The 26696-nt window shown below is 47.5% G+C and overlaps 1 protein-coding gene across 2 annotated transcripts in view; it reads left to right on the top strand.

Moving 5' to 3' along the window:
- The window catches only part of SLC6A12 (solute carrier family 6 member 12), a 40219-nt gene extending 13733 nt beyond the window's left edge, over positions 1 to 26486 (top strand). For both annotated transcript variants that reach the window (XM_050325199.1, XM_050325198.1), the window contains 12 exons: positions 532 to 672; positions 2084 to 2171; positions 3740 to 3872; positions 6732 to 6866; positions 9002 to 9105; positions 10599 to 10723; positions 10949 to 11061; positions 11823 to 11960; positions 13248 to 13350; positions 19546 to 19646; positions 20737 to 20907; positions 23429 to 26486. In XM_050325199.1, coding sequence (XP_050181156.1) covers positions 532 to 672; positions 2084 to 2171; positions 3740 to 3872; positions 6732 to 6866; positions 9002 to 9105; positions 10599 to 10723; positions 10949 to 11061; positions 11823 to 11960; positions 13248 to 13350; positions 19546 to 19646; positions 20737 to 20907; positions 23429 to 23572 — 1496 coding nt within the window. In that variant the 3' untranslated portion in view covers positions 23573 to 26486. The remainder of the gene's footprint in view (positions 1 to 531; positions 673 to 2083; positions 2172 to 3739; positions 3873 to 6731; positions 6867 to 9001; positions 9106 to 10598; positions 10724 to 10948; positions 11062 to 11822; positions 11961 to 13247; positions 13351 to 19545; positions 19647 to 20736; positions 20908 to 23428) is intronic.
- Positions 26487 to 26696: the final 210 nt, after the last annotated feature.

The raw sequence follows: 26696 nt of genomic DNA, 5'->3' as shown, positions 1-26696 counted from the left end.
CAACCAGTTTTAAAGGAATGAGCTGGGCCTTTTTGGCCTGAGTACAGTTCTAATGTCTCAGCAAGCAATGGGCACAATTGGCACAAGACAAGTGCTGTGCTCCTAAGTCTGTACCTTGGCCCCAACACCTTACTTCATATGTATTAGCTATGAGAACATTTTTTTCCTGAGTCTTCCCAGAAGTAAGAGACTCACCTGCATTTCTTTTCTTTAAAGGCTAGAGTTGGTTTTCCTGGAGGAGAGGCACAGCAATGCAGTGGCACTGTAGTGGTCAAGACATTTTTTTTTCACATTAGTGTTAAGTTTTCTGGCTATTCCAACATAGACCTTTTCCAGCACAGACATGTCTAGACATACCAGTTGACACACCAGTGTGTGTCCTATCTGCATGCACAGTCACAAATTCCCTTCTCTTTCCCTTGTATAGGTCTTGCCCTATTGTCTAGTGAGCCACGTTGTTCGTGTTGCAAGCCTCATGTGTTGGGAGTTGGTTGGCAGTCCCATCCTCATCTCCTTTGCTTTCCTTCACAGGAATTGGATATGCCACACAAATCATTGAGTGGTATCTGAATATTTACTACATTGTCATCCTGTCCTGGGCGCTCTTCTACCTGTTCAGCTCCTTCAATTCAGTGCTGCCATGGGCTAGCTGCAATAACCCTTGGAACTCAGGTACACCTTCCCTTGATCAGCTTTTAGCTTCTTTCCAGTTCCCAGAAATTATTTGGGTTTTGTAGAAAATATTTTTTTTCTTTGGATAAGAAGCTCTTATGAGCTGCAATGTGATTTCACTAAAAAAATCTGCATTTTCTGGCAAGTGGGAGAGGTGGGAGGGAGAGTTTTCAAGCCAATCTAGAGTCCTCCTCATGTGGCAGGAGCTTTTCATTAGCTCTGGTACAACAATTTGTCTTACAGTTCCCTTACTCTACTCCACTCCTTCAGAGTTACTGGCACAGTTGCTGCCAATGCCTGAAGAGTTTCCTCTGCACACTCAGCTTTTGGCTAAATCAGGCCAAGCCTGCACTGGAGAATTTTGCCAGTACAGGTCCCCAAGTGAAGGAACCACTAACACAAAACTCTAAGGGCACTGTTTTCCTGGTTTAATCACATCCATACAGCTTCTATACCTTTACATTGGCATGGGGTCTCATCTCCTCATGCCCACGATTCATAGAACTGCACCCAGCAGAGAAGACCTGGCTTTGGTTTTACTCAAGGCACTGGGAGGATGGGGTAGATGTGAAGTAATCCTCATGGATCTCATGTCCTTGACAGGACTTTTTTAGCATGTTGAACAGGTTGTTTTGCTTGGCAGCAGCTCGGTTCCCTCCCTTTTTCTCTTGTCAGATGATCAGTTTCTGTGATGTGTTCAATTTTTCCACCCCATGGGCCATTCACTCACAGCTTCCTCTGCCCCTTCATCCCAGCAGAGGTAACCAGCCTTTTAAAGAGCTGATCTGATTCCTTCAGCTCCTCCAGCATGTTTGTGAGGAAAGCCACAGATGTTATCTTAACAGACACAAGCTTCCCAGGCACATCTGGGCTTCTTTGTTTTTCCAGTGAATTGTCTTTCGCTGGTGAAGTGCAAGGTGAGGTGCATTTCTTGGATGCATGGCATCTCCTCTGTTTTTAGTAATTTCATGCTGTGTAACACAGTTGGGGATGGTAGGAGGGAACATCTGTGGTGTGTGTGAACATATGCATGCATGTGTGGACAGGGAATGGTACATGATGTGGGAAGAGAATGGGATTTTCTATCCTGGCTACTCATAGTGGCTACCCCTCAATAATCTATATTTTGCAGCCATCTGGTTTCCATTTGGCAGGGAATTGTTCTCTCTTTCCCTTTTCCCTTTCCTGAAGTCCTCTGGCTACTGCTGGATTGGGATTCGTAGCTGGGGAGAGCCAGAGTTTAATGAGATGCTTAATGAGATGCAAAAGTTTAATGAGATGCTCTGTAGCACGGGGTAAAGGGTTTGTGTGCTGCCAGAGTGAGGGTTAGGGTACAAAGGGGAAGGAGCGTCCCCCGTGGAGGAGCCTTAGAGAATTTTTCTGGCTCATCAGCTTCCTTTTCTTTTGGTAGATCTCTGTGTGGACATTCTGAATAGATCCAGCCTGGACAACAGGACCTTGCCTGCGAACGCCACCTCCTCAATGATCGAGTTTTGGGAGTATGTGATCCCTTTCCCTCTGCTCAGGCTCCTCTCTCATCCAAAGGCTGCAGCTCTAGGAGTATCTGGGCAGTGGGCTGTGCATCTCTGTAGGACCAAGCGAGGTGCCACATGTCAGACCTGAACATGGGGAGCACAGGGAGCTGCCAAGGAGATTGGCACAGAGCCCAGGGGCGTGAGGACCGGGTACACCCCACAGTGTGCCTGCCCAAGGGTGCTCATGTGCACACATGCACAGGCATGTTCTCTTTTTGGCACTGAGGTGCCCGGGTGAGCGTGGCCACCAAAAGAGGCACCAAAATCAGATGAGGACTTGCTGGAAGCAGGGGATACGTGTGCTGGGTGTTGCAGGCTACTGTTGGCAGGTGGGCATGAGGGGCCAGGGCAGACTGAACAGTCCTCCACAGTGAAACAGAAAGGTCCAAATTGCCTTTTCCCTTCTTCTGACCTTGTCTTGCTGCTCAGGATCATCCCTGGAGAGCAGGGATTTGAGGTGCATTCATGAGATGCCAGGGAGGAATTTGAGGAGGTTTGGTCATGGGGCTGGAGGCAATAAAGCATTGTTTGAGGGAGAGATCTTGCAGGAGGCCAGACAGTGTCCCAAAAAGAGGTTGAAACGGCTGCTGGTGCCACACTACCTCTCCACACTCTACTGAGGAAGGTCTCATAAAGAAGAGGGATGTCAGGGACTCAGCTTCAGCAGTTGGGATTTTTTGTTTGTTTGTTTGCTTGGTTTTGCCTCCTTCCCCCCCCCCCCTCCAATTTATGTGTCCTTAAGTGTCTCTGAAAGGGTTGAGTGTCCTTTATCTGTTGCAGCCACCACAGGGCACATAGAGAATGATAAGCACCCACAGTTGCAGAAAGAGTCTGCACAGTGCTGGCCCCCCTCTCCTGCCCTGTTCTTTGCACACACTTTTTAGCAAGAGCTGAGACCCTTCTGATAGGGTTGTTCAGGTTTTCTGCAGAGAGAGCAAGGGGACCGTGAGGGGACTGGTTTGAAGAAGGGTGTGCAGAGGAGTCGTAAGTGTGTGGTTGGGCTCCTGGGGACTGCATGAGCTGCAGTCCTGAGCTTTCGTGTGGTCCACCTTCATGATGGTGCATCTTCAAGGAAGGAGGCTGAAAGAACAGCATGGGAATCATAAAGATCATTTATGCTTATATATAGGGTGCCTGCAGTGTATGGGGAGGAAGAGTGATGGCCTGGGGTGATGATGGCATTGGTGGCCTGCTTTGGGTTGAGTAGTCTCTGCTGGGCATCTGCCAGGGTGGGGGAGCAGTGGGGAGCAGGTGTTGATTTTGATTAGCTTGGGTCTAATGGGCATGGCACCATGAGTTTGAGAGTGGGAGATTTTGGGCCAGCTACAAGACATGGTGGAGCAGTATCTGCAGGAATGAGGGAGAGGGGAGCCCTAGGCAGAGCTGGGGTGATTCAAATGGCTGGGAGCCCTGGGCAGATGTGTTGTGGATAGCCTGCTAAGACTTTGGATGGGGTAATATGGGAAAGGTCTGTCTGAGTGAGTTGGGTCTTGAGTGTTAATGCTTCTCTCCCTGTCCCTGGACACTGGCAGGAAGCGAGTCCTGGGGCTCACGGATGGTATTCACAAACTGGGCACTGTGCGCTGGGAGCTGGCTCTGTGTCTCCTGCTGGCGTGGATCATCTGCTACTTCTGCATCTGGAAAGGGGTCAAGTCCACAGGCAAAGTAGGAACGGAGATTATCCTCCCAGTCCATAAGCCTCCTTGTACCCATCTTACATTTCTTCCCCAATCTCTTTTCCCTCTTCATGAAGTAGAGGCAGGAGACAAAGTACCAAAGTCAAACCTAAAACTTGGTGAGGCCATACTGTGGTGTTTAGCCCCTAAAAGGAAGAATAAAAGAGTAGCTCCAACAGGAAGAGGAGAATGGGGAAAGAACTGAGGGGAGCCTTTTCCCTTGCAGATACCCACAGTGGCTGATGGATACTCCCCAGCTGCCCTTGGGAATCCTCTGCTCGCCAGTGTGTTGTCCTGGTGTGGCTTGGGGGTGTTTTTAACAAGATAATCTGCAGTGGCAAACTTCCCATCCCTGGCAGTAATTAAACACTTGAGCAAAACAGACAAGCTGCTGCCTGTAACCAGATCAGTGAATAGATAATGAATCTCTCCTGGCTTATTATCCTGCAAAATAGTTGCAGTGAGAGAAGTGTCTTTGTGCTGTCCTTTTCCATCTCTCTGCCTCTGTGTTTTTTGGCTCAGAAGGTCACTTTCTTCATTTTGCTAGTGAGGCTGGAGCCAAAGCTCCCTTCCCGTGTTGATCCTGTAGAGCAGGTGGACTGCTTTTCCTGCTGGAGTGAATGAGTGTGTGATGCCTTGGGCTGGGTATTAAGGACATTGCCATGGCCTTGACTTACTCAAGGACCACTTTCCTCCCTGGAGCCACAATGAGATAGGTGGGTTATTAATGATGGTTGAGTCTTGTGGGTATCCAGTGGATGTCCCAGTGGCAAAGGGAGGGGAATCAATTTCTGCAGCAGATTGCTTCCTTCAAGTCAGCATCTCTACTATTGGCAGGTGTTTCCCGTAGCACTGGACACCTGTGTTCCAGGGTCAAATCCCTTCTGCCACCTGAAAAGTGCACTGGACACCCGTTTCAGCAGAGCAAGACAACAGCTTGCTCTGCTCATTAGATTTTTCCCACTTCTTGCTGATGACTAGCTCTTGCTGATGCTGACCTGTTGTCTATCATTTCTCAAGGAGGGAGAGCCAGACTCCACCTCTGTGGGGAGAGGGAATGCTCTGCATTTTAAACCTTAAATCCCTGATGTCCCCTGGTTTGCCATCTTCACAAGAGGCATCATGCTGATCTTGGGAGAATGGATCTTGAGAGGCTGTTTGATCTGCATGGCACTGTAATTAAGTCAACCCAGGTTCCCTTCAGCTCTCAGCTTTCTCTATGGAGTCTCTCCTTCACTTGGTGCTGCCCTGGTGCAGAAACCTTCCCTGCAGAAGGAGAAAACTAAAGAAATGTGGTCAGGCAGGTTGGGCCAACAGGGTTTGGCAAGACCAGGCCAGAAAATGAGAGAAAAGAGCTGAGTGCACACAGTAGCTGGAATGGTCTTCCTGAAATTACAGAAGATTTTTCCATCACAAGTTTTAGGATACAGGGCTTCCTTTTTACCAGCAAGATGTTATGGACGTGGTGCAACAGCACAGGGTGGGTTTTTCTGTCCCAAAATACACTACAGCTCCAACAGGTCAGTTGTCTTCTCTGCAGGTGCTAATTCTGCATATTACAGGGGCACTGTCAAAAAACTCAGTTACTTCCTTCTCTTTCTTCACTGACAATGTATTAGGATATGCAGTAGAGAAGACCCAAGAATTCTGAGTAGGTGCATAACTTTGTTCAACAGCTGCAGATTAAACAGAGGGCTGTGCATGCCTGAGAGACTGTTCTAAGTCAGATAACCCTGCCAGACCCTTATGTTTCTGCTTCTGTTATTTAAGGAATCCAAACTCAAAGAAACAGTTGTGACCTCAAGAAAATAATTTCAAAAACTGCAAGAAAATGCATTTTCTTTAAAGGCTTTTTCTTTCATTAATTTTGCCCAATTTTGTGTTCTCTCCATGTTTCCTTTACTTATGCATCCAGCAGATGTGTATAAATGCTCACCAGAAATGATTTCTGAAGGTAGATTTTAATACTTGTGCCCAAAGTGCTCGCATTCTCATTCAGTCAAGGATCAGCAACAGTAGCACGTACTGTCACTTATTCAACCAATTATCACTAAGCAGAAAAAAATTTCATTTTAGGCCTCTCACTATGAATCCACAGAGTAAACAAGCCTTCACATTACTTGGCTAAATTTTAGTAATGAATAAATGTTAGGAAGTTGCAACTTGCTCACAAATATTTTACAAATAGAAAAAAAAGAATATGTTACATTAGGCAATGGATTAGTGATGATTAATTCTACTGTAATCTTTATTTACATCACATCCAAGAAGAAGGGAGAAGAAAGTATTACAGAAGTAATGGTCTACATTTTCTTTAAAGGCTTTGAGGTGCCCCCATTTTTTAAGTGTGAGCTCAGAGGCCTTGAAGGGATGAGACTGATGCATGAGCAGTCCTGGAAATGAGACTCCTCAGAGGTGTCTCAAATTGGGCAGCAAAAGTTGCTATTTATTTTGGAAAACTCTTGCTGTGCATAGGACCATTTTAATATCTCCTCATTAAAACTCAGTGACAGGAAGAGATCTGGGTTTCTTCTGCAGCTCTAGAAAGATGAAGAGAACAGCTGGAGAGCAGGGAAATTACACTGACTGGGAAGAGAAAACAAAGCAGAGCAACCAGTGGCAGAGTCTTGGATGAGGAACAAAATGCAGATTACCCAAATCACCAGTGAGACATAACCTTGATTAATTTCTTTCCCACCCCTCTCCTATGCAAGCAGTAGCAGCTATAGCCAACAGCAGAGTCCAGGGACGCTTGCTGGGGTGGGGGCCTGCAGACGAGATGAGATGAGGTGATGCCTGCACTGCCTCCCTGCTCACCCTCTCTCCTCTTGTTTCCCTGTGCCTGCAGGTCGTTTACTTCACTGCCACCTTCCCCTACGTGATGCTCATCATCCTGCTGGTGCGAGGAGTCATGCTGCCAGGGGCTGTCGAGGGGATCATCTTCTACCTGAAGCCAGACATTTCCAGGCTGGCAGACCCACAGGTGGGTGGGGTGTCAGGCAAGTGCTGGCCACGAGAACGTTTTCAGTGCCCTGGCCTTTGGGTCTGATGCTAGCTGAGCATCTAGCTGTCTTCTCTGAAAGGAGACTAAAGAACCAGAATCCTTAAAATTGCTGAGAGGGGTCTAGTCCCCCTGCTCGTGATCTGCAGCATATGGGCATATTAGATCATTTCCACTCATGGGCTCAGCAAAACCAGAAGAGTATATCAAATATTCAGCATGTAACAGATGGTTTTCCTGACTGTTAAATGCAAATAATTGAGGGATGGGGGGAGGGATATAATCTACCATTTTTCACTTTTTTCAGGCCTGGTTAGCACTTTGTTTGGGTCCAACAGGGCCCTCCCAAGAAGTGTGGGGTCCCTGTGCTTGCAGAGACCACAGGCATGTAACATGGGCTGTGCCACAGCTGGGCAGTAAGTTCCCTTCACCTGTCCTGGGGGCTGGCCCCACCTGCCTGGATCAGGGCCTGGCCAAAGGGTCAGTCCCTGCCACCACTCACTGGAGCTCATGGAAACCTTCCCCACCTTGGGAAGAAGGATGTTATGTACCCAGAAGATGAAAAATAGGGTCAGAGATGACAAAAAGGGAGGAGGGTGCAGGCAAACCCAGGACCTGCAAGGTAGCCCAAATTGGCAGGATGTGGCCAGCACCCTTGGGGGCTGCACAGGGCCCCTCTTGGAGGATCCCCCTGGGGTGTCTGCTCCCACACCTTTCTGTAGCAGTAGGTTGCTCCTCTTCCCCACGTGGGCTCATCAATGCCCTGGGAGGTGTTAATGCCGACCACTCTCCCAGAAGAGCATTTAAATGACACTTGCTGCTAATTATTCCACCGCTGAATCATTTTGTGGAGGCAGCCAAGCAACAGGCTTAGCCCACAGTCTCAGTTGACCTTACATGTCTTCCCAGCTGCCCAAAGCCCCAGCTGCTCCCTAACCAGCGCCAAACCCACTGCTGTCCCCCCCGCAAATTGCTTTCAGATTCATCTGTGTATTGTCAATAGAAAATCTGTGGTGCACTGAAAGCAAAAAGCCATCTGAATGTAAATGGCATTTTGATATCAAAATAAATAACAGTGGGGTGGCTGGGGCTGAGTGTGTTTTATTCGTGGCCAAAGCGTATTCCCTGGAAACCTTCCTATCTTTCCCAGCCTAACTAAAGCTGACATGGTCTTTCCAGGCTGCTGCGACCCAGCATAGCAGGAGTGAGATCCTGCTACTGAGTTTTGGCAGGATGTGGGGCTTTGGTTAAAGTGGGATGTCTGTCCGTGTCTGAAGGGCTGCCGTGTACTTGCCTTTCCATGAGAAACCTGTGTGAATTTAGGCAGCAGTGCCCGGGCTGGGATTCTTTGAAGGCTACATTTGCCTGGATGTTTGCAGCTGGGGGCTGCTTGGAGGAAAAAGAGGGTGAGCAAGGAACCTGGAGATGATCAGAAAGGTGGGCTGTTTCCCTGCCTGCCTGCTAACTCATAGCTCAGGGCTTTCCCTGGGAGGGCCTGAGAGCAGAGCTGCAGCTCAGCCCACAGGTCAGCACGCCCACAGAGGAGAGGGCTGGAGCAGTGGTGAAGCCCACTCAGCTTTTCCCAGGCAGTGCCAGAGCGAGGGGGAACCTGGGTGTGTGACAGCCCACTGGCCTGGAACCTCTCAGCTTGGCAGTTTTCTGCCCTTCACCCTGCACTCAGGGATGCTGGAAACTAGATTAGGGAGCAGGGAAGGGAGTTCACTGACCACTGATCACACTCATTTGGGCTGACTCACCAGTGGCTCTTCAAACACTGGAACATGTAGGGATCACAGACTCCATCAGTGTCAGCTTCTGCTGGAGCCATGCCATCAGGGGTGCCACCTCAACCCTGAGTGCAAAGGTGCAGGATGGTAAAGTGATGCCACCTTGAGTGGGATGCAAAAATATGGTCCTCTCAGGAGAGTTTTCCTAGAGAATTTCCAGACCTGTAAGCTCATTTTTCCCAGATAATCATCCCAGTTTCTACATTCACTGATTCCCTCTCTGTCTCACAGGGTTTGTTCCCCAGGGCTGGAGGAGTTGTTGTTGGCAGGGCACAGCCATTTAGTTTTGTTGTTGCCAGGTCTGGCGACCACTGACCTTCTCTGTTCCAGGTCTGGATGGATGCAGGCACTCAAATCCTCTTCTCTTATGCCATCTGCCAGGGATGCCTGACAGCTCTGGGCAGCTACAACAAGTACACCAACAACTGTTACAGGTAAGGGGAGCTTGAACTTCTTGTATCCTTCTGGAGACTTTGATCAAACAGCACAGAGCTGCATCAGAGGCAGCCGGGGGAGACCTCGGGTCATGCTGCTTTGACTGGGGAGCTGCTCAGAGCACAGGGGCTGCAGAGGACTCAGCACAGGGGTGGAGAGTGGCTGAGGGAACAGAGGAACTCCAGAAAATGGCTTTAACTGTGCTCTCCTGCACGAGTCAGCTTGGAAATGGGATATTGGAGGAGGGGGAAGAATGATAATGGAGAGTGTCTCCAGCCACTGTGTAGACACCACAGTCTATTTTGACAGGGTGAGTGGGCAGGGGTGGCACAGCCAGCTCTGCCTTCACTTGCTAGGCAGGGGAGGTGGTACAAAGAGGATGGCAGGGCCCCCTGATATCAGTGCTTTACTGCCACCAGGGTAATGTACTGCCAGTGGCGTTTTGACCCTATCAAGGAGATTAATCAAGTCTGTCTGGCCTTCTCCATGCCCTTGGATTACAGATCTGTTTTATCCATGGCCTGACGTGGGGCTCAGTGGAGCACTTCTGACACCTTCTACAGAGTCCTGAGAATCAGGGGCTTCATGTATTGCTCCAGCACAAATAGGAAAATGCAATTGTACTTGGGAGACTTCAATTATCCCTCCTTCTGTTCTTCAGTAGGTGCTGCCACGGCTGTTGGTTGGGCAGTTAATACTTTCCTCTGTCTCTCCTGGAATGTATCTGTCACCAATGGAGTGGTGCACTGATGCCTTCCTCTAATTCCTTAGGTGCTTTGCACTGGCAGTTTAGCTCTGGGTGGTCCAAATGTGCTGGGTGTCCACACTGCCCCATAGCAACTGATGCTGTGGGTCAGCTCTGGCAGCTGCCCAGGCAGGATCCTGGGGTGTGGGGCTTCCAGCCCAACCAGCTCCGACCAATGACCCATTTTTGCAGGGAGCAAGTGCACAAAAGTTTCAGGACAAGGAGCAAAGCACATTCCAGCCTCCATAGAATATAGTTAATAAAGACAGTGTAGACACAATTCTTGTCAGGTGAGGATTTTTGTTAGCCCATTAACCCTTGCTTACCAGAACTGCTGAACCTGTATGTGTTCATGCTTTCAGATGCTCCTCTTTCTTGCCTGTGTTTACTTTTGCAACCTCTTCCCTCTTCTAATTTGCTCTTTTCCCCACTTTCTCTATTATTTTTCTCATTCTCTTGGCTCTTGTCATCCTTTTTGTTGCCATACCCCTCTGTATATCATTGTGTCATCCTATTCACAAGCCACTGGTGGTACCTCACTTTCTGTGCCACGTGCAGTGAAGCACAAGGTAGGTAGGCTGATATTTGGCTTTGCCCTGAGCTTTTTGCTTCTGAGGGGGTTCAAAAACAACATTGCTGTTTCTTGGTTAATGCTGCCTGACTGGGGAAGCTGAGTACTGACATGATCCCAAGTGGAACTGCTCTGCAGCGGGAAACACCGATTTCTCTCTGGTCTCCTCCCTGCAGGGACTGCATCATGCTCTGCTTCCTGAACAGTGCCACCAGCTTCGTTGCTGGCTTTGCCATTTTCTCAGTGCTGGGCTTCATGGCTCGAGAGCAGGGCGTGCCCATTGCAGAAGTGGCTGAATCAGGTAACATCAGATAACAACTATGTCCTCTGTTGCTTATGGGAGTCTGCAGAAAGGTCTGCAGGACCAGTGCTCCATGACAAAACTTTCAGCCCTGTGTGGGCAAGAAGCCATGGTGATACAAACTCTGAAGACGTATGTGAGCTTCCTCTGTGCTGCAGGGCGGTGGTGGCAGGTGATGGTGTGGGGGGCACACGTGGTCATCCTGTGTGTGTGGTCTGTTGGCAGGTCCTGGCCTGGCTTTCATAGCATATCCAACAGCAGTAACAATGATGCCCGTGTCTCAGCTCTGGTCCTGCCTCTTCTTCCTCATGCTGATCTTCTTGGGACTGGACAGCCAGGTACAGCAAACACCCCATCTCATCTAACATCCAGATGCCTGTCCCCACCCTGAGCACTCCCCACGGTCATTGTGAAGTATAAGGTGGGTTTGTGCCTTGCTGGTACCATCCATGTGTTCTCTGCCTTGTATGCAGCACTTGCACACTGAGGGAGCTCAGAGCCAGGGCCAGTGGCAGGACAATGGTAACATGGGCTGGCATCTCAGTTTAGTATCCTCCTCCCTGTGTGTATGTGAGGATGTCTCAGGTACATCCCTTCCCATCTCCGTGCCAGCACTGAAAATGCACACTCAACGGAGGGAGGCCCAGCACAGAGCAGGGCAGTCTGGGAGGGGGAATGGGGCTGTTTTCTCCCAGCTGCATCCCAGCAGAGCAATCCCTGTGTCCTCTTCTCACTGGTGTGCCCATCTCTTACCATCTCACATCCCTGTTATGCCAGGAGCAAACCCCAGCAGAGCACTCTGCAGAGCGCAGTGTGCAAACCCAGTGTGTTGGGATGAGGGATGCAGGGGGGAGTCCTGGCATGTCTGCCAGGCAGGGTGCTCTGCTCAGGCCCTGCTCTGCAGCACCTCAGCCCCTGTACCTAGAGAATCAGGCCTTCTTCCTCTCTTTCTGCTGGCCCTCGGTAGAAGCAAGACAGATAAAAAGGGAAAACAAAAAACCAAGGATTTGGGTGGCGGGAGGCAAAAAAGGATGACGAGAGGAAGTGTGTGCTTGGGGAAGGAGAGCCACTGATTTTTCTGACCTGTTTTCTTCTGCAGTTTGTCTGTGTGGAAAGCATGGTGACAGCTATTATTGACATGTTCCCAGGAGTGTTTCGGAAGAAGGGGCGCCGGGAGCTGCTGATCCTGGCCATTGCAGTCATATGCTACCTGCTGGGGCTGCTGCTGATCACTGAGGTAAGAAAGGAGTATAGCTGGGTTATACAGCTGAGCACCAAAACCCCTGCTACACAGCTCTGGAGGTCTGGGCAGAGACAGCAAGCTCGTCTTTGCTGCTGTTAATTATCCTTCATTTCTAATGCATTAGCTGGTGTCTCTCACAGCCAGTGCTGCTCTGACCCTGTGTGATGCTGGTGCACTCTCTGCACAACTGAGCCTTCCAGGGAGACGGCCCCACAGCCCAGCGAGGCTGCCTGACACACGGCTTTGTGCAAATACCAGACCTGATCGCTAAAGCAAGCTGAGCTGTTTGAAAACAAGCTCTTCTAAGGGCAGTGATCGTTTGCTGGCTGCTTTCCACACAAAGCAGAGCAGCGGGAGGGGAGCCTGGGAGAAACGGCTGCAGCGTAACCCTGCCTGAGCCCGTGGGAAGTCTGTGTTCCCTGGGACCAGAAGGAGCAGAGCTGTGTCAGTATGTGCACGGTGTTCACACTGCTCTGCAGCTGATAGTCAAACACCCCTTCCTGCACAGTGGTGTGCTGTGCTGTGCTCTGTGTGCATACCACATGCTTGGGGGGGGGGGGTCTTAGCCCTCCTCCGTGCTGCCTCCATGTGCTCTGTAGTGTCAGCAAATTCCTGCTAAACTCCTTAGGCACTGATGAATGATCCTCCAACAGGATCCTGACTGAGGATCTGCTGAAGGCAGCTCCCACTGCAACTGGTTTGAATGAAACTGCGTGTCTAGAGCCCTTCAGCATTATTTGAAAGCATCTGCTTGACTTGGAGGGGCTTGAAAATCATCCAGTGGCCTGTATTGGTAGCTGATGGCAAGTCCTCAGGGCTCAGCTCAAAGGCAGAGGCAGGAGGGAAGCCACACGTCCCTACCACTGCAGAGCTTGGACCTTGAGCAGTGTGTAAAGCTGGATGCAGATAAAATGAGGTACCTGAATATCCTGGTGCTCAAGATCTCAGTTTTTTGGGTGCAAAGTTCTGCACTGCTGCATAGTATTTTGAAATAATGCTGGAAACTTGCTCACTGTTTTAAAACAAACAGGTTGGCTTCTGCTCCTATGAACTTAGAAGCCAGTCTAGCCCAGCAGGATCATAAAACAGGCATTAAATACTCTCCTGCCACCAGGCCTGACTGTCTTTTTGGGACAGAGTGGGAGCAGCCCCAAGAGAAGTCTCTCCTCCCACCTGCTCTAGGCTCAGTGTTTCTGCTGCTATTCTTCTACTTGCCTCACTCATTTTTCCCTGACATTGAGTAGTCTTGCCATGGCCCTCTCTTTTCTACCTCTTCAACAGGGTGGCATGTACATCTTCCAGCTCTTTGACTACTATGCTGCCAGTGGCACATGCCTGCTCTTCCTGGCTGTTTTTGAAGTCATCTGTATAGGATGGGTGTATGGTAAGTGGAGGAACAAAAATCTGTGTTGCTCTTTCTCAAGGCAGGAATGGGGGTTGAGAAGTGGGAATGGATAGAAAAGATCCTCAGGGGGCAAAAAAATGCTGTAATTACCCTCTTTCTTGTCTGGTTTTCACTGTGTTTCCTTGCAACATTTCTTAATTGCTCCACATTTAGAGTAGGAATGTTTTTTCCTTCTCTGTAGGTGCCTCGTGTTGAACTACCTTGCTGTTTTTCCCATCTGCCCTTTGAATTAGGAAATCAGCTATAGTGGATTGACTGCTGTTCTTTGGTGTCTGTCACTGTCTGCTTACACTGTGAGTTTAGTTTAGTCCTATCAGTCAATTTAACACAAAATGCAGGATGCAGACCTGCTGTGTGTCACTTCTGTGATGATCCACGCTTCCTGTTTGCACAGGCTGTAATGGCAATCCCCCTCAAAAAAGGAGGGACTGCTTTGGCTCTCAGTGAAATCTGTAACTAAACTATTCAGGAGCAGGATTAAACTGAGCCCACCAAACTATGAGGAAGAAACCAACTGCTTGTTAGTATGTGCAGTGAGAAGAGTATACTCTGATATCATACAGGAGATCTCTTCCTGGGCACTCAGTTCATCTCCTTGAAGCTTCTGTTGAGGCTGATGGTTTTTGGGCAAAGAGTCTGATTCAGGGTCTGATTCTCTGACACAGGGAAGCTGCTCTCTCTCTTTAGCTTTGTGGAGCTACATGATCGTGGTACTTGTAAGGATCGTGCAAAGCCATAGTAGATGCCAGCTTAGACCAGACCCTCAACATCCCACAATCACACATCTGCTGGTTCCAACTACTTCAAGCAGCACTGCCACCCTAACCTAAGGAAAAGACTGCAAGCACAGCATCATGTTGTGTCTCAATGGTCAGGAGTGGATGATCATGGAGGAATACAATAGAGGAAAAATTAGGAATTATACTTTCTGTGAATGTTCTTCCAGCTTTTAACAACTTATTATAGAACCATAGAATGGTTTGGGTTGGAAGGTCATCCAGTCCACCCTCCCTGCCACTTTCCACTAGACCAGGCTGCTCAAAGCCCTGTCCAACCTGGCCTTGGACATTTGTAATGATAGTGCCTCCACAACCTCTCTGGGCAACTGTTTCCAGTGTCTCGGCACCTTCAGAGCGAGAAATTTCTTCCTTGTATCCTCTCTAAATCTCTCCTCTTTCAATTTAAAACTTTTAAGCTTTGTCATGTCACTATAAGCCACCTTTATATATTGAAAGGCTGCAACAAGGTCTCCCTGAGCTTTCTCTTCTCCAGGCTGAACAGCCCAAACTCTCTCAGCCTGCCTTCATAGGAGAGGTGCTTCCACCTTCTGATCATTCCCATGGTTCTTCTCTGGACCCACTGTGACAGGTCCATGTCTTTTCTATGCTGAGGGTCCTAGAGTCAGGTGTAATACTCAGCTTGTTGCCCAGGGATTTCCACAGCCAGAAGTGAAATCTGTTTGTTTCTCTTCTGTTAATTTTCCTAATTGACTTGGTTAACCATTTATCATCCGCAAAATTTTGCAGCAAGGAGTTCCATGGTTTGCTTAGGTGTTGTGTGAGGAGTCACTCTCTTTGCTTGTTTTAAATCTGCCACCAGCCAATTTCATTTGGGGGCACCTTTGCCTCATTATAGGCAGTCAGTCCCTGTGAGCTCTCTTTGGTGCTCACAGTTTTGTAGAGGTTGCATTGGCTGCAGTGCAGGTGCTGATGAAGGGGTTATCAGTTTCTCCAAATGCTCTGTGTACAACAGGAGCCAAGTGCTGGATGAACTCCTGTCTTCCTGAAAGGGTAGCTGATCCAGCTGCTTGGATTTGACCTCCAGGGAATGCAAGACAAGCAGATGTATGAGAATGATTTATTTTAGAGAGATGTCCTGCAAGGGAGGCTCACCTGACAGCTTGAAATACCAGACCCTGGCCAGATTTTTATTTAGAGGCAGCTTCTGCCCAGTCCTTCTGGGATTTATAGGGACATGGAGATCCCCATCCATCTGTGACAGGGCTTCATCATCACACCGTGCTAGGTTAATTCACTGAACTGAATTATGGTTTAATGAATGCAGCACCCCTGCCATTTTTACAGCCACAGAGGCCACGTGCCTTTTCTGATGACCCATGGAGAGAAGTGATGGCAAACAATGGCAGGAGAGATGGTGCTGCCCCAGCAGCCTCGAAGGGGAACAGTATCACTCCACACAGTGGAGTGATTTGTGGGATTTTACCCTCTTAATGTTCTGCTTTGCATCCACTGGGAAGATTCTCATCCAAAATGTAGTCAGAGAGCCAAGGTGAGGCATTTTAATGGAAAAAAAAAAAAGTGCCTGGTGCTGATTAAAGTTGTGGTTTTTTCCCCAGCCTCAGAATTGGCAGGGCTGAGCCTCTTGCTTACACTGTGAAGAATTACAACATTTCTGCTAACACAAATATGCGTTCTGAGTTTCCCCTCTCCCAGCACATACGCCAACCACCCACCACTTGGCAGCTTCCCTCTGCTGCCAGGCAGCTGCTCTCCCGAAGATCTGAGGATTTCCTCGCGTGCTGCTCTTTGCCTGTGAAAGGATCATGCAGCATCGGACCTGCTGGCTGTGTTCCCTAGAGAGGAGTGCTGGAGGGACTTTGGTCCCCTCCATGCCCCTCCTCCTCCTCTCTCCCTTCCACTTTGGGACGAGCAGCCCCTCTGTAAGCAGGCGCGGGTTTTGAGCACTGGGATTCACAACATAATTCTACCAAAATGTGCTGCAGACACGATATTTTCCAGGCAGTCACAGCATGCACATTAGGATTAGCTGTTCCAGGGGAAAGCAAGGGCCTCAATCACTACAGGACAGCCAGGGCTAAAATCATTAGGACCGTTTACAAACCTAAAGCAAACTGGTGCCAATGGGTACCTGTGGGTGGCCCCAGGGCAAACCTGTGTTTTGCTGCAATAAATCTCTCTCTAGCTCTGTTGCTCACATGCAGCGTGGCTTCCAGAAGCAGCAGCCTCCTTTTGCCTGGATGCTGCCTGTCGGTTTGCCCTGGCTCCATGTGCCTGCTCCTCTCAGATGTACTGGCTACAGGCAACCTTACATGCTTTATTTATGGACAGTAAGGGGTCTGCTCTGTGCACCTGGTACCCAGAGGATCTGCAGTGGTTGCAGTGCCACAAGGCCTCCGTTGCTGGCTCTTTGCACAGGTTTGTTGCAGGTGTTGATGCTGCAGGTTTGAGACAGAGAGGGAGCAGATACAAGCTTAGCACCATGGCACGGAGCCAGGGTCATCACCTACTGAAATGTTGTGGATGGAGTTTGATATAGATGACTGCAAATAAACGCAGATTGGAGGAAAAGACAGGGAGGCATTTCTCGTAGATTCCGAACTAGCAGACGTGTGAAACTCACTGGTTTTTGAATCTTGCAAAAATAAAATGAAATCTTTGTCTCTTTCAGTTTGGCTCTCGCTTGCAGTTGTTATAAGCTACATAAAATGAGATAGGCTCCATAAGGACAAGAGATAAGCAAATCTCTAGTTGGATTCATGTGAAATTTATTCCCCTCAATTTATGTAGCAAAATTACATGATTTGTCAGAAAAGCATGCAACCACTTTGAAGGTACGTGGGATCTGATCAGCCCAAGGGAAGTGGTACCAGCATGCATGGTTAACTGTCCAGTGCCTGCATACCATTCTTCCTTGTCTTGGGATATTGCAGATAGCAGCAAACCTCTTTGTTCATTCCAACAAAAATCTCTTTGGGAAAGTCTTTATGGTTTTCTTTGCAGGAGCTTTATCTAATCCTTCTAATGTGCCGGGAAGGAAGGGCACATTCCTCCAGCACACGTCCTTCAGCTCCTAATTTGCTTGCAAAGGCAATGTTGAATGACTGAACTGATGACTTCTTAAGTTTAATTACTTTTTCCTCTGCCTGTGAAACTCAGAATATATAAAACCTCCCGCTCATATACCTCCTGAGAATGTTCATGTCAGTCCCCATTGCATTTCACCACATCACCCACTGACTGCCACAGTGGCCATGGAAATACAGGACCTGATGATGGTACTACAGAGAGCAGATATAAGGACAGGTGGAGGCGCATCGTAACTAACAACTTTAGTTTTGGATTGTTGTCTTGGTGGAGGATGGATGTGTTTGTGTTCTTTTTGCTTGGCATTTTTTTATTTTTTTAGTTGATATGTCTCTTTGACTAGATCCTACATCCAAATTTGCAAGGAGGTTTTATCTGCCACAAAGTTGTATTGCTAATTAATTTTTCTGTCCCTTCTGACATCACAGTGTGTTTCTGTGGGAACACTATATGGTGTAAGACACTGTGCTATGCTCATATTCTAAACTGCAATTCACGTCATTTATATCTCCTTTTTTTTTTTTTTCACCCTGTAGATAATTTCAGCTTTTTGGCAAAATAAATTTTATATAGCATCTCCTTTCATCCCCAGTATATTTTTAGAAATGCTATCTGAAGCCTCATGATATTTACAGCTTGGAGGTTCTCTGGTGTAGGCTGGGCTCCCACACAAGGTTGTATGTCCCTTGATATGCCACAGCTTGTTGTCTTTGCTTGGGGCTACTTGTTAACTCGCCAACTCAACACCATGAGGTGTTCAAAGAACTACCCCCCTCCAGTCTAAATACTTCAAAAAGCTGGGTTTAAAAGAGATTTTCTGCTAGCATTAGTCATGGGATATAGAAAATAATGCAAAGAATTACCAAAAAATAGAAAAGCACACATAATGTGCTTTTGTAGAAAAAATACATTTAAAGAAAACATAATAAGGGAATTTAATTCTGAAACATAAAAGCCACAGACCAAAATAAAACTCACCAAACCCCAAACCCTCAGAAGTGTGGCCAGTTCTCTAGGTACATGTTGTGCCCAGCCCAGCCTTCTGGTGTTAAGATGGAAAGAAGCAAGGTCTCATTGCGCTTGCAGGTGAGAACTGTGGTGTGGCCATGAGTTCACAGGTGGATGAAAACCTCCAAAAGCAGAATCCTTCTTTATCAGCTAAGCACTGTGATAAAACTTTAATAAGACAATTATGCTATTACTTCATCCTAGAGCTGCTTAACTGGTAACCCTTTTTCTGGATAGACTATCTCCATTTTTTTTTGTCTAATATTGTTGTCTTATTTTACCCAAGGCAGTCTAGTATAATATCTCTGGTTAGTTCTGTTTATGAAGATGTTAGGGTATCTTATCAATCTTATGAATGGCTTTTTGATTTTCCTTCATTTTAAATCTCTTTCTGGCCAACATTAGGCTCTTGATCCTTGAAGATGTCCTAGAGCTTCAGCAGGGTCTGCTGAAGTCCATCTGCATTATGTTGTTGCTTCCATATGATATTTCATACATTTCCTCTTTGTGCCTTGGGCTGGGAAGGGTCAATGGTTAGAATCCAGCCAGCGACAGGACTTTTACATGCTTTTCAGAGATGTATCCCACGCCAGTGCACCATGAGGTTCAGGTGGGTCCCACGTACTCTGAACAACATAACCCAGTCAGTGAAATTAATGAGTAGAGAAGAAGGAGATCAGGCACCCACTGGACAGCTCTCACTGGACAGTACAGCTGCACTTGCAGATGGAAGGTTTGGTTTCTGGAAGAGTTTGGATTGCCAGTTTATGCCAAAAATTAAGTGTTCTGTGGGAGGCAGGCTCTTGATGACAGCAGTCACGCCCAGCTCTGGGGGGAATCTTGACAGGCATAACAGTGTATCTGTTTACAAACAGAGGGGTTTTTTAGGTGTTCCCCACTCTCTTTGTTCCTTTTAGCACTCTGGACTCATGCAATCCCACGTGCTCAACCTGCAAGAACTTTTCCTTGCTGATCTATAAACCAGACACCTTTCCTTTCCTCGTGCCAGTCCTTACCAGTACATGGGCTGCATTTTATTACTTACAGCTGCTGCTCTCTGAGGGACTGTGTTTTTCTTCTGTGTCAATCTTTCTGTCAACTTATGGATGAAGTTAAAAACCTCCATCTCTATTTAGCCACAGATGGGCCTTTTCAGCGCCAGAAAGGCCCACCACCTGCTGCTCTATTATTAGGATAGCCGTGTTTTTACCAGGAGTAAACCCCGAGGATAAAGGAAGTTGGGATCTGATGTGAATAGTGGTTGGAGGAAACAAGAGTGATCTGACCTCTGACTTTGTCTCTGTGATGGTTGGTGGCCAAGGTGCCGACCGCTTCTACGACAACGTTGAGGACATGATTGGTTTCCGGCCGTGGCCCCTGATCAAGATCTGCTGGCTGGTGTTCACCCCGGGTCTGTGCTTGGTGAGTGCCATTATGGCCATGTGGTATGTCACTCTGGGTCCCTGAGTTCCCAGGAAAAAAGGTTGATTTGCCTCCAAGGTGCTGCTGTAATTTTTTCAAGCTGCTGTGGAGAAGCAGAAGCTTGTTCCACAGCTGAGGTGGCTATTTTTTTTCCCTTTGTAAAGTAAAGCCTTACGTTTTGCCTGGACAATTAATTGAGCCTGAAAAGCCGCTTTGTTTACTGGGAAGGCAAAGGGAAATAAATCCTAAAAGACTGGAGAGGTTTGGTCAAATTACTTTTGAATAGAAGACTAGTGAGAATTACCCTGCTCTGAAACACTTGCTTCAGCCTGTGTTCCTGGGATTGCCTGTGGTTTGGAAATGTCTTTCCACAGCTTTCTGTGTTATTAAACCACTTGTAAAACTTTTGTGACTGTGTTTAAAGACAATGCACCCAAAGTCAGGCAAGTTCTTGCCTGTTTTGAATTTATGTCCAGTCTTGCTCCGCTGACTTTTACATGAATTCTGAGCCAAATTCTGCTCCTACATCTGATGTTGAGAGTTGTTTTCTTTGACCTCAGTGGGAACACAGATGGGATCTATAGCTACAACTTACAAAATATTCCTAGTCCTTCATCCTTAGGCTCCAGCAGGAGGAGAGGGATCAGGGAAATTTTCAGACTAAGCTTGAGCCAGCACAAATCATTTGAAAGCTCTGTAGCTAGAGAGCCCTGGGAGGGGTAAATCTGCGCCCACACGTGGTACTTCAGGAGGGCTTCTGCCAGGGAGAACAACAATTCCTGGCTATGATATGAATAAATTGCTGCCTCAGTGTTGCTAGACCCTCAGAGTTGCTGCCAACTTTGCTTCTACTGAACTCCTAGGAAGCCTGAAGGCTTTACACTGGGGAGATGCCTGGCCCTGGCTCACAGGTAACTTCCTGTGCAGTCAGCACGCACCGACCTCTGCTCGCCACAAGTAGCCAGGTCCACGCTAGCTCATACAAGACAGGACACTCACTGCCACACAGATGGTGCTTGCAGGGTGCCCAGGCTGCTGGGCTTGGCTGCTCCCATTTGCTCTGTTTAAGTCTGTGTTTTCTGCTCCTCAGGGCGTCTTCCTGTTTTCCCTGATCAAGTACACACCCTTGAAATACAACAATTCCTACGAGTACCCAGCCTGGGGCTACGTGCTGGGCTGGCTGATGGCACTCTCCTCCATGGTCTGTATTCCTCTCTACGCCATCTTCATCCTCCTGAAAACCAAAGGACCCCTGAAGCAGGTAAGGGGGTTGTGATCACTGGGCATGTTGCTGTTGCTTCCCCCAGGTGGCTCATGGAGGGCCCCAGGGAACATGAACATGGCATATCTCTCCTGCAAGAAGGCAAGAGAGGGTGAGATTGGCCCTTCCCCAGAATGTTCTATAGGTCTTGTTGGCAATTTGGAGAGCTTGGAGTGCCTCAGCACAGCTCCCAGGGTGACTATCAAATGTCCAAAGTCTTCCATGAGGTGTTGCACCACCATGCTCAGTGCAATACATACAGATATATGTATATATAGTATATACAGTAGGTAGCAGTGCAAACCCACTGCAGAACCAGGATCTGTTTTGCCTTTACTTCTTGTCCATTTTATTCCTGGGACAGGACTATGCTATTTTCAAAAAAGAAATTACCCAGAGATATTAAAGAGGACATGCTCACAGAGCTGTAAAGGTCTCCCTGTGCCATGCCCAAGCCTGTCCTCTTTCACTGTAGGCACCTTTGTCCTTGTCCTAGGAAAAACTGTATTTAGGGAGATGGTGTCGTGGTGATGACACCTCACCTGAGCCACGAAGAAAGAGCTGAGTGATGCACAGTACATCTAAATTTCTACACAGTTTCTCTTCTGGTCCTTCCCCATCCTCACTGCAGCTGGTTGGGGGTTGGGGTGGGCAGAGGGAGCAGGTGAACAGGGAGTGGGAGCATCCCTGTGGCTGTGGTGTGGGTGTGATGGTCACATCCTGGGGTCCTGGAGAGGAGGACCCTGCCCTGCCAACACATCCAGGGATGGGCTGGGCCCAGGATGTTCTGGTTGGCTCCATTGTCTCAAAGAAGATGAATCTGTACCCACAGGGGCTTTTATTTGCTGTCTGGGAGATGTGTCAACAGGGAGAGACAAGAGTTGTGGCAGAGCTGGGTAATGTCTATCCCAGGCTCAGGAGGAGACACAGGGCAAGGCCCAGGTAGCAATTAAAGTCTTCTGTGAAACACTGAGAGGGGCATAAGCCATGCAGGCAGGAAGGTAGAAGAGAAGTATGAAGCTCTGAAATAGTTTCTGTTTAGCTGCCTTTGACCCTCTGGACTCCTGGTTGCTATTGGTAGACATGAAGAGATTATGAGTTCGGAAGGAAGCTGGGAACTGTACAGTAGGAGGAACTGCAGGTGAATCTTGTGCCAAGGTGCTGTGATATGGTTTGCTCCAAGTTCAGAGATCTCTAGTCCTGCCTCTTACAGCCCTCTCCTGTGCTCTGGGCCGTTTAGCAGTGATGCATCTGTCCTTTCCCTTGGCTGGTTTGAAGAGTTTGGCTGGGTGGCTGACATACCTGAGTCCCCACGGCTCAGGGGCTTTATATGTCTAAATGAGAACATGGAGATGTCAGTGAAGTAATTGCCCACCTGCTGTGCCTGCTAAACAAGCAATATCTCTCACCAGTGGCAAAGTGCTTCAGGCCCTTGGACAGCAGTGCTGCTCTGAGTAGCACTAATGCTTATTGCAGAGCACTCCTGAGGAATGATTTGGCCTGTTTCAGATGGGGTTTTTTTCTGTTTGCCCTGGTTTAAATGATATTGTTTGTAATTTCCAGGGACCCCTCAGTTGCATTAGTATGAAGAAACTTCCACAGAAGTGATTTAGGTATGTGGGAAGGAATTGGCTGCTAAACCTGGGCTGATTCAGGGCAGATTCAAAGCCAGCCACATGATACCTCCTGGAATACTCGCACCTGTTTTGAAAACAAGTGTTCCCAAAATATACCTGTTCTCCTTTTCCAGACACACCCCAGAAATGTAGTGAAATAATTTCCTGGCATAGATGCTTCCAGGAACAGCGCCTTTCAACTGAATATTGCAAAACACTCACTGAAAGCAAGTTTGTAATTGGTAATTATGATCAGTCACTGCAACAAACTGATGCCTCTTGTTACACTTGACCGGCCAAGAAACACAAATGTTGTTTCCTAATGTGTCTGATTAAGGCAGCTCAAGCTCCAAAGACTGAAAATTCACAATGAACTGCTCACAAAGCAGCTGCAGACCAAGGTCAATTTCAGAAATCATGGGGCAAATAGTTTTGAATAAATGAACAAAATCCATGATTTTGGCAGGCACTTCACAAGGAGCGGGAGCACTAAAATTAATCCAACGAGTCATGGATGAATTGGCTGCTCTGCTGGGATGCACTGTGCAAGGGAGGAGCATGCACAGGCCTGAACAGCTTGTGATGGAAGAAGTTAGTAACTGTGAAAGCCAGCTTTCATCAGGGAAATGATACGCTGTCCCATGGAGCCTGGCAGGTAGCTGCAGGACATCGAGTGTTAGTTGGCTCTGGGAGGAGATCAGGAGCCCAGGAAGGTGTGTGTGGCACAAGAGGGACTTCAAAAGTCGGATGAGTAACACCAGAAATTCACAGCTGTTCAGGGGAGAGGAGCAGGGAGCTGGGAGCAGTGGCTCTCTAAGATGCCTTTGCCCCTAGCAATGGTTGTGGATCACTATTGGCTGTCAGTTTGTTTATCAGCTTAATTAACAGAGACTTCCTCTCCGCAGCGGCTGATGCAGCTGATTTCCCCGGCAGAGGATCTGCCGCAGCCGAAGAAGCACAAGGCGGGGCTGTCCGAACTGAGGCGCCGGGGATGGTCTCCTCCGATCCAGGAGGTGCTCAGCATCACAGAGAGAGAAACCCACTTCTAAGGCAGACTGATTTGCTCTTTCCTTCCCGGGCACTTCCCTTCTCTCCTTCACGTCTGAGACAGAAGCATCTGGGACACCCTCTCCTTCCAGCCAGCTGGTTGCGCCCACTGGGGACAGTATTTCTTTTGACACCCTGGGGACAACTCTGTCCTGCCAGTAGCTGGGGAGACTGCAGCACACTTTTGTTAGAAGTGTCCTTCAGTACTGACACTCTTTTGGAAGAGAAAAACAACACAGTAACAAAAAAAAAAAAAACAAAAAAAAAAAAAAAAAAAAAAAAAAAAAATCAAAAAAGGTGCAAAAGGTGCATTCATGTTGGGAGGAGGAAAAGAAACCGCAGTGGAGAGAGAAAGAAGAGAGTAAAGGTGTGAAGGAGCCAAGTGAGGGATGCAAAAGGACAAAATGATGGGGTGTTAGTGCAGGAAATAAGTAAGTTGGTTCAGAAGTACATAAGAAGCTGGAGGATGACAAAGGAAAATGCATTGCTAGGTCACCTATGTATGAGGGAGGAAGGAAAATACAGCCAGTGACAAAAAGGAGGATGCAGTGTTAGTAGTTACAGCCTTAGCTTGTCACTGAAAGGGAAGAGAGTGACAGGCTGCTTGATACAATCATAGTTGTTCATGATGGATCTCAGGGCAGTCTCAGGCTGGAAAGTGGGTGAGGAATAACTACCTAGGGGACTTGCTCTTGGTCAAAACTACACGGCCCAGTAAAAACGCATCCGAGAGTGAAACCGATGAATATTTGACAATTCTTTCAGAAAATTCATGGAGTGCAAGAAAAGTCTCAGAGCAGCTGGTAAAAAATAAAATAAAATAAAAAAATAAATAAAGGGAAAAAAAAGAGCTGCAGCACAGCTGGGAGAAATGAGACCCTGGGGACTGCACGCCCACAAATTTAACTGCACTCCTGGGGCATTTTGTAGAGGAATTAATGAAGGAGCTGATGGGCCTGGGTCGGTGCTGCAGAGTAGCTTTGGGGCGAGGGTGGGAGAATGATTACACTCCCTTGGCTTTGCTGCAGGTGACTGCTCAGGGGATAAGGAAGACATAATTGGGCGCAATAATCATCCACTCAGGCAAGATAAAGCATAATTAATAGGTTAGATGGGTTTTATTGGAAGCAGATTGGAAGTCGAATTAAAGGCTTGTCGTTGCCAGGGTAGTCAAAAATGCGAGGCGATGGCTGGGAGGAATTGTGCTTGGATGTGGGGTTTGGTGCGGTGCCAGATGACTCTATCCTGTGGAGGCTGGGGCTGTAAAACTCCCTGTCAAATCCTGCTGGAATGTCTATTAGAATTTCACAGTCAGAACCACAAGAAAGGCCAGTGGCAGGTTCCCCCTGAGAGCTTTGCTGTGGTCGAGGGTACACACACTCTGGTGCGTGGCTGTGTTGCAATATTGGCGCATCCAACCACGCCAAAGAATGGCCATCAAAATGAATCACAGATGCCACAGGCTCCTTTCCCTTGTTCCAAGTAATTGCTTTTCCCTGTGCTGTGTGGAGATAAACGACCAGCACTGAAAGTAAGCAGGGAAATCGGGCCTCATCTGTGCAATTCGGTACCTATTCCAATTGCTATGGGAACCTTATCTTTTGCAGTTTCCTGTGAGTTTAACTGGAGAATTAGCATAGGGCAATCTTTCCCCCATTTAATTTCCTTTCCTTTAAAAAACTACAAACTGTTGGTGAAACGAACACTGAAAGTCAAGTATCAGAATTTGTACCTCTCTCGGACATTATCGCTTGATTGGAGATGTTTTACTGCAGAAGGTGGAGAGAGCTGGCAAAATCTCATTCACGTTCCCTACAAAGGACTGCAGCACCACATAAGGCACCATTTATTTTATTTTAACTTTTTAAAGAGCTGAATGTCACATTGCAACAGTAGTTGCAGGAGGAGCTTAGCATCTAGAGGCTTGCAGTCAGGCCTCAAGGTAAGTAGTTTGGTGTTTTTCCCTCCCCCTCCCAGCGATGTTGCTCGTGATTCGGTGTGGAGAGAAGTCATGGAGACGTTTTTACTCCTTTTTATGAGGCAGTTGGGCAAAACTGCAAAAATCCTAGATGGAGATAAATCAGTTTTCAGTTTTGAGCACAAATATGGGGCTGTGTTATTGAAAATAAATACTGCATGAACTGGTTCCTCTGTTGCTTATGTATAATCTGAGAGTAGCACCCACCTCTGCCAGGAAGCGACTTATTTTAATAAAGGCAGAGGAGGTATTGCTGTCCCCATTTGAAAGCAATTCCAAAATTCCCAGGATCAGGAAATGAATCCAGTGTCTTTGGATGGGACTGACAGAATTTTGGGAGTTTTAAGGGAAATCTCAGTGACCCACAGCAATTTAATTCCCTTTCCTTTAAAAACTAAAACCACTCAGATACACCCAGCTGAGGAGACAAGGGAAAATGCCAGTGTCTTTTGTTGTAAAATCTCCAGCACAGTCAGAGACCAAGTAGTAATTTTCTAAACTTATACAAAGATCTCAGGCATTGCTGCATGCATACGACAGATCTGACAGGTCTCCATCAGCCCCTGGAACTGGGCTCTTCTGGAGACCTCTGAGTCTGATGGGGAAGTGCTCCTGTCCTGCCCACCCAGGAATACAGTACTGAAGGGATGGTATGGAGAGGAGAGAGGTAATTTTCTTTTCCCCTGTAGTTGTTGGTAACATGCCAAGAAATGATGCATTTGAAGTCCAAGAGAAAGTACAAGGTGGCCATACTGTGCTGCTCTTTCTAGGTGGAAGAAAAAGACTTTGTATAGAAGGGAGGACAGACATCTGTCAAGCACTTAACTACCACTTCTGGGTTTTCAGTTTTTTCCTTTTTTTTTTCCTTATTAAAAGAGGCTATTTTCATCCCTCTCTCCAGAATGAAAAGTCAGGGAAATAATTTAATAAAAAAGGTACCAAGCTAAAAGACCTTGCATTATCCTTCTCCTTTCTTCCTTTATTTCCTTCCTGTTATTTCTGTTTCCTCTGTTTCAGCCTTTCCACCCTTCTTCCTTCAACAGTGACAGAAGAAAAAAAAAAAGGAAGGAAACTTGTGCTGAAGAAAATTTAAAGAAAGAAAGGTAAAACAAATGGCAAACAAGGCCAAGAACTTGTTAAGAGTTAAT

Source organism: Myiozetetes cayanensis, unplaced genomic scaffold (assembly GCF_022539395.1).
Source record: "Myiozetetes cayanensis isolate MyiCay16 unplaced genomic scaffold, myiCay2020 scf3, whole genome shotgun sequence".
Taxonomy (NCBI): domain Eukaryota; kingdom Metazoa; phylum Chordata; class Aves; order Passeriformes; family Tyrannidae; genus Myiozetetes; species Myiozetetes cayanensis.
The sequence above is the reverse complement of the archived record's forward strand: the minus strand, read 5'-3'. Positions and strand labels throughout refer to the sequence as shown.